The sequence below is a fragment of the Fragaria vesca genome, linkage group LG5 (assembly GCF_000184155.1).
Source record: "Fragaria vesca subsp. vesca linkage group LG5, FraVesHawaii_1.0, whole genome shotgun sequence".
NCBI lineage: Eukaryota > Viridiplantae > Streptophyta > Magnoliopsida > Rosales > Rosaceae > Fragaria > Fragaria vesca.
In genome coordinates, this window is record NC_020495.1 from 18,805,251 (window position 1) to 18,813,265 (window position 8,015).

Genomic DNA, 8,015 nt, shown 5'->3' on the forward strand with positions numbered 1-8,015 from the left:
AATAACGAATCGATTTTCATCCTTCAATCATTGGACCCATTCAAAGATGTGTCCTCATCACTCATTGAACACCCTCCTGTTTTAATCATTTTATGGACGAATCACATGGCATAATGATAGTTTGGTTCTCCTTGATTGCTTGGGAACTTTATGAAAAGCAAAAATTAGCCATCAAAAGTAGAGAGCATAAATCCTTACCAAACCCCTTTCTACAGAATTATTCCTATTTTCACAAACAATTACTATATATATATTCTGTTTATAACAGAAAGAAACAAGAGAACTGGAATGGGGTTTAATGGAATAATTTGGATCGACGCCTCACTCTCACTACCTAAGCTTCTAATTCTATTGACAGACAAATCAAATCAAATCTGGACCCTGGGTCCTCCTTCCTTCTCTTGCTCTTGTTTAGCATCAACTTGTGACCACGAACTCTGATTGATGGGGTAGGCTGGGGTTTACATCCCTAGGCTATATATATATATTCGGCTTTTCCCATCAAGGAAAACACCAAAAGAGCTGTGAGGTTCCAGCAAGAACCCAATTGGATTCATGGACCATGTACAATCATCAACAAAGGCACGCTTGCCAACCCCACGCCAGTCACCGTTTGTTGTCGCACGTACACGCAAGAAAGCCAGAATGACAAACCCAGAGTGAGAATAGCAGCAGTGTTTGAAGTTTTATGTATATACGATCATGTGTGCCTTGGAATGTTGATGTGTGCAGGCTGAGGCGTCTGTACATCCCCGATCGTTTTGCGCTCGAATTCTTTAACGGTGCTGGCCAGCTTCTTCATGTTGTCGTCGAAAACATAAGGGAGGTTGTTGTACATTGTGACATTGTTCTTGGCCGACATTGGCACCAACTCCCTGCAGACCTCACCTGGTACTGTTATGGAATTGTGGTAGTGATAGTAACGAATCTTATCCTCCGTCTTGTGCAACGTCTTCCCGGCCACATTCTCCGACATGTGCACCCCCGTAGCATACGCCTGCTTTGCCTGAATTGCATATTTTCGATCTCGACGGAGTCCCGTTCTCGAGTCCCTGAACAGCAGCTTCTCGAACCCCCATTGCCTGAATTTTAATCAAGACACATGTAAATTCAGAACGTTAGCTATGTGTGACTCAACACGCATATGTGTTGTGTCAATGAAAATGACAATTAACATAGAACATGAGCAAAGCAGCTCATAACCAATAGATTTCAAGGCCTCAAAGAAAGTGTCCAATTTGCAGGAACAAATCCCAACTTCCCATCAAACTGTTCTGCGACTTGTTTCAATTGTTTGGGTACTACAAGAAAAAGGCAAGCTATTGAGGAAGGACCCAGGTGCCCATAACCCCAACTTTTACACCATCTTACTTGGTACTTGCTACTAATAGCTCTCTATCTTTCTTGGGCAACACAGTTCCATTAAAACAATTCCTGGACATTTCTGTAAAACTAACTACGGAAATGTGTGATATACTTTGTGAGAAGTAGAACTAGCACTGACCTGGAATAGTCCTGAGTGGAATCGTTGAGACAGAGCGCACTAGACATTGGATTCTGCTCAATAGTGAACTGGGTATAATCCAGAAACTCATTCAGAACCGATTCCAAAGTATTCCCATCTGGCAAGTAGATATACTCATCCACGTCGAAGTAAAATGTCCAGTTGGCAGCGTACCTATACTTGTGCAAACAGTCATTCACCACCAAGAACTGGTTATAGTAATACCCATCATACTCCGCCTGGTCTTTAATGTCCTGAATCGTCGCCCTCCCGGCTTTCACCCACGGCTCCAGCACCGCCCTGGCCTCCGGCGACACCCCACCGGCGTCGTGGAACACAAAATGTGACTTGGGTCCGAAGAACCAGGCATGGTAAGCCATCCATTCCTTAATTCTAGATGCACTCAGGTTTCCATAAAGGCTGGAGCCGCAGTATAAGTACTCGTACTCGTAAGGAGGGTGGAACTTGGACTCATTGTAAGAGCCGGGTGCTTCTTCCAAGGCGGTGAACTTCTCGAACTTTCTTGGGTTGTCGCCGTAGTATGCGTTGACGGTGAGCTTTCCGCCGGAGTTGTCGTGGTTGGGGTTGACCGGGAACGTGCAGTTGACGACGACGACGGTGTAGACGCGGCCGTAGCCCCAGTCGGGGAGCATTTTGTAAGCCAAGGCTCGGAGGGAAGAGCCGTTAGTGGAGATCCATTCGCATTTGAACCAGGGGCGGCCGTAGACGTGAATGGGCTTGGAGGCGAGGCCCACGACGGCGAACGTCTTCGGGCCGCCGCGGTAGGCGCCCATTTGGACGAAGAGCGCGGCGGCTTTGCCGTAGGACTGGAAGACCCGCTTGTTGGGGTCGGGCTTGGGAGTGGAGGAGAGCTTCTGCTGTTTAAGAGGCAATGAGGAAGCGGTGAGGGGGAGGCTGGTAATGTTGGATGCGGCGGCGGTTGCGGCGGCGAGGGAGGCGGAGCAGGAGGAGGAAGAGAGGAGGGTCTGGTAGTAAGGAGGGAGGTTCCAGACGAGCATGACGAATGTGAGGGCGAGCAATGTGAGGAAGAGCGGCTTCTTCTCGAAGCAGCTGCTGACGAACTTTGCGAGTGGGGGTGCTGCTCCGCCGGGGACGGAGGAGGAGGGAAGTGGGGTTTCTTTCCTCATTGGGTTTTTGTCGGTGGTGGTGGAGATGAGTAGTGGTGGTTGCTTTGTAATGGTGGAGTGGTTGATTACAAGACAGCAATGGTCTACGTAGTAATAATAGTTGGAGTTGAGTAATGTGAGAGACAAATAGTAGGAGTTTGAGTAATGTGAGAGACAAAGACAGAGAGGGAGAGAGTGAATGGAAGGAGGGGTCAAATTGGGGTCACCAAGAACGACGCCCACACTGTGCTGTGTGTCTGATTTGGCCTAAACAGACATGGCTGCCTTTCCTTTCCTTCATCTTTGTTTTCCGTCTGCCAAGGCTTTTTGAGGTGAAGGAAGTATCGGCCGACAGTTACGTAAATGGGGTTTGATCTTGGTTAATTTACGGAACTAAGCCACTGCGCATGAACAGCTGTCGCTAGTTGTGAAGGGGGCCTTTGGTAACTGCGTATGTTTCACTGTATTTTTGATGAGGCATATGTTTCACTATGTTGGTTTTCTATGTGGGAAAAAATAACAGCTAGTTCGATGGGCCAAACAGAGGCAAAAATGTCTATTTGACTGTTTTATCAAAATACAAAAAGCTTGGTTTTACAATTACATCTTTAAATCTTTTCCTTCATTTCTGTTCTTTAATAACAATGATTACTTTTATTTTAGTCTTTTGTTATTTGAGATAAGATTTAATACACGGTGTATTATATACTATCTAAACTTACATCAACAAGAATGAATGATTGGATAACATATTTTGTGAAAGCCATTACAAAAATGTAAACATTACTGTGAATCTAATATGTAATTGCATTACTAATTTTGAATAAATTCCAATTCCAAAGCCATATATATCTCTTATCTAAATTATATCACTATCATCAATCTTTAGACAACACGATTATGTTTCTAGGCTTGTCATTTCTAACAAACTCAATTAACCCATTCTCTTAAAATCAATTAACTTTAAAATGTCGGTAATTCACCAACATGTCTAATGCTTTGAACCATATGCTGATCATACCCCTTAACTTGTAATATTACACATTTTTCTTTTGGACAAATGCTTTACACAAAACTAAATATTAACTACATTTTACACAACAGCATCAATTTACATAGCTGTCAAGCCAGACATGATGGAGTAATATAGGTCAACTTGTCAAAGCTAGAGGGGAGCTACTTTGCATTATGATGCGTATCCTCATCGTCTCCTTCAACTACTCATCATTGCACTGTTTATGTTAATATATATGTTTTCTGGTTGTCAAGACCAAAACTAATATCATACCTATCATGGACAATTATGCAAGTCGCTTATTCAATTGGTCGAAGAATCATCCAATATGTGCATTATGATGTATGAACCGAATTAATCGTTATTAAACTAGCTCCCAGAAATCTATCGACTAGCCAAAGAAGTTTAATTAGGTAGAGTATTAAGTGATTTTAGTCCTTAATTGTGTGTATATTGCTTGGTACATACGTCCAACTACTTATAACGCACACATGGGTAGGCGGTGGTTCTGGGTTTTAATATGATTGACAGACCAAGAATCTTGGGGCTCGAAGAAGAAGAAGAAGAAGGATCTGAGAAGGTCGTGTTTCTTCTGATTCCTAATGGGTTGGAGATTGCTGACTAATTTATCAAATGCATGCTCTTTCGACAATATGATCATTATTGTGTATCTATCTGTTTTTGCTCGAACTGTGTCTGTTGTGAGTTGCAACTTGCAAGTCACGTATTCCAAATTGAATTGTTTGCTCAATGGCGGCGTCTGCCAAGGCACCGGATAAACTTGGATCACCACCCTAAGCAAGTATCAACTGGCAGCTATTGGTCGAGAATCTATAAACTACATATTATGATTATTGAGCTAAAAAAAAAGGGGCAGCTCCACCATTTACCCAAACGTAATGTGTAGAAATTAAGTGTAACAAAAAAAAAAATGTGTAGAAATTAAGTACAGATTTTTTGTAAATATTATAATATATATAGATGTCCTTGTAAATACTCATTAGTTTATGTTCTTAAGATGTAAATCATATTCATATATAAAGGAGCCTAATGAGAATGAAAGTGACACTTCTTCCTTCTCCTACATTTTGTTCTTCTTTTTTCTCTCTATCTCATTCTTAGTTTATAACACGTTATCTGCACGTTTTCACTCATTCGTTCCATAAACTCCATGACGATCTATAAGATGTTGGTGCAACTTTTGTTGCTTATTATCCATACTCACGATCTATGAGTTCACTTCTATTTTAATTATATCTTGTTTACATATATACTTTGTTTATATTACTCAATTTTATGTTTACAATTGCTTATATTAGTGAGCCTGAAGTTTCGCTAATAATTCTCAAATATGAATTTTTTTAGATTATGAACCTGAAGTTCAAATATTAGAGTAGACTTGCAATTCTAATTGTTTGCATAAACCTGAAGTTTTGTGCTTGTATATGTGATCCATTGTTTACAAGATTCGAATTTGAAGTTTCGATATTGATATTTCTTTCTTATGAACATGAAGTTCTAAACAACATAATTAGATCCATGATGATCGATGTGGTCTTGAAAAAGAGACTGAAAGACATGTATCTAAAGGTGAAAGATCAGCTTGAGTTTTGGCAAGCATTGGTTGATCGGTTACTAAGAGCATGATATGAATGGACGCATTTGCGCCTTCTAATATGGATCATGATATGGCTATAGTTATGGCTTAACCATTTTCGGCTCATTGACGCATGCCCTAACATTTAATGGTAATTTAAAAGCCCTCTTTGAATGGCAATAAGACCAAAATTAATCATATTAATCAGTCTCTTGGGAAATCTGAGCCATGAGTGGATGTCACTTCACCCAAGTTGACAATGTTTTTGTGGCTAAATTGAAATGTTAAAGACATGATCAATAGGGGTGTTCTTAACACCGATTAATATTAAGCCTATCATAATAGTATTCTGGACACCGAGTTATTGTGATTGATATGAGTGTCTTAATTTAAAGTTATTATACGAGTGAATATGGTTACTTTACTCCCCAATATGTGCACACAAATACTTTTCAAGTCATAATTTGGCAATCAAAGACCATTGTTCACAATTATGTGCATCATTTACGAGCATTTATATTTACCAAATTTCAACTATTAATAACATGGAAATTCATCGGTTTCTTTATGCGGTTTTGCCCATTAACAGCCCAAAACATCATCATTCTTAGGTTTTGAATTGTATGTATATTAATTACATTTTATTGATTTCATTACATAGTCTGGATGGATGTTTCCATAATAAGTAGTTTTGAAGTTTTATGACCATTGATAACCTCTATTTTTTAGGACTAATTTCAGTTTGCCCCATCAATTTTAGGTCGATCATCATGTTAGTAATTATTCTTTCAATTTCATCAAAAACACCCCTCAACTCCCAATTTTCATTAGTCGCGCATGTCCAAACCTCTAATCTCCATCCAATTCTTTTGTCAAGTGATGACTTGATATCAAGAAGAAAGTCAAACTCTGAAAGTTACCTTTCGGACAATTTTCTCCCCATATTGATACACATCTTTGTTCCCATCACAACCCCTAACCTTGGTGATTTTGGTGGGATTGAATGCAATTTGTCTATTTTTTCTTTTTTCTTTCTTCTTGATATCAAGTCATCACTTGACAGAGGAATTGGATGGAGATTAGAAGTTTGGACATGCACGGCTAATGAAAATTAGGAGTTTAGGGGTATTTTTGATGAAATTGAAAGAAAAATGACTAACATGATAATCGACCTAAGTTGATGGGGGTAAACTGAAATTAATCCTTATTGTTTTATCAATTCAGGTCTAGTAATTGGTTTGTTTACAGTCTATTTGTTGTGGTATTGGTTTTTCATAAAACTTATTGCTTCCATAATATCATATTTATTGAAAGGACTAAGGTATGTATTTTTTTCATTTCATTATTTGAATTTAATCTCTTTATTTCACGACATAAAGACTCAGAAATAAACAAAGAACTTAGAAATATATATTTGCGTCGTTCGGAACAACACAGACCATGAAAGGATGTTATTAGACAAGTAGTAAGAAGTCCATTGACTAACTAGAATGTGACATATCAGTATATCACATACATTTGTCCAATTGTCCCACATTAGAAAGAACAAGAAGAATAAATGCAGGCAAGGCTATTTAAGAACACTATTCTTTTACGGGATAATGTCCACTAGGCCTAATTTTAAAAATTTTATTCTTACTAACAAAATCAAATTTTAAAATTTTCAAGAGCCAACTTAAACAGCAAAAAGACAATTATACCCTTAATGAATTAAATAAACTACAATAGATCATTATAAAAGTCTATTATAAAATAAAGTTTCTATGACCGGATTCCCACGACCAATAACGTTGACCGGGCTCCAGGGGCTGTTGACTAGACTCTCGTGACTGTTGACCGGGCTCCTGCGACCGTTGACCAAATTTCGACGACTGTTGGCCGGACTCCGACAAAAGCTAAGGGATCTATTGGGGGCAGTAAGGGGTCTGTCGAGGGGTATATTGGGAGCAGTAGGGGTCTTTTAGAGGCAATATGCATGGGGTATGTCCGGGGGTCTACTGGGGGTAGTGGAGGGTCTACTGGGAGCAGTAAGAAGGTCTACTGGGTCTGTCGAGGGGTATATTGGGAGCAGTAGGGGTCTTTTAGAGGCAATATGCATGGGGTATGTCCGGGGGTCTACTGGGGGTAGTGGAGGGTCTACTGGGAGCAGTAAGAAGGTCTACTGGGGACAGTAGGAGGGTCTACTGGGGGCAGTAGGTGGGTCTATTGGGGGCAGTAGGAGGGTCTAATGGGAGCGGTAGGAGAGTCTACTTGGGGCTATAGGAGCAGACGACCTGCATTTTCTCCACCGCCAAACCCTTCACAACAACAACAACAACCAAAGCTTCTCCACCGCCAGACCTCTCACCAAGATAAGGTCCTATCATTTTCGTGTGTGCACATATGGTGTGCATATATGGTGTACTCTAACAATTCCAATGCCAAAATCCAATGTGAGGACAAACATAACATATATATATATATATAGCAAGCTTCCTCTAAGGGATCCTTTTTTTGGGGTTATATGAGGGATTAAGGATTACACTAACTTTTCGATCACCATTTCCAATCTTAACCGTTCAATCTCTTCATATATATGAGTGGATCATTTCTGAAAATTTTCATCCCAATTGGTGATCGTTAAGGCTTTGAACTAACTTAAATCAATTGACGGTTCAAATCTGCCAGATTTGAACCGTTCATGCAAATCGCAGTTTTGAGCACCTCAACGATCACCAATTGGGATGAAAATTTCCAGAAATGATCCACTCATATATATGAAGAGGTTGAACG

General features: G+C 40.0%; 1 protein-coding gene across 1 annotated transcript; it reads right to left on the reverse strand.

Moving 5' to 3' along the window:
• Nucleotides 1–464: 464 nt before the first annotated feature.
• Nucleotides 465–2,652, reverse strand: LOC101298030. The gene is made up of 2 exons (XM_004301557.1): nt 1,505–2,652; nt 465–1,082 (listed from the first exon to the last, which is right to left on the reverse strand). Exons 1-2 carry the CDS (start codon nt 2,650–2,652, stop codon nt 701–703), a joined length of 1,530 nt encoding a protein of 509 aa, XP_004301605.1. The 3' UTR covers nt 465–700.
• Between the last annotated feature and the right edge of the window lie 5,363 nt (nt 2,653–8,015).

Bases quoted from the DNA above. Each gene is read 5' to 3' on its own strand.
- LOC101298030 (XM_004301557.1), bottom strand. From the start codon at position 2,652: ATGAGGAAAGAAACCCCACTTCCCTCCTCCTCCGTCCCCGGCGGAGCA. The intron at 1,083-1,504 runs GTCAGTGCTAGT...ATTAAAATTCAG, and splicing joins TCCACTCAGGACTATTCCAG to GCAATGGGGGTTCGAGAAGC.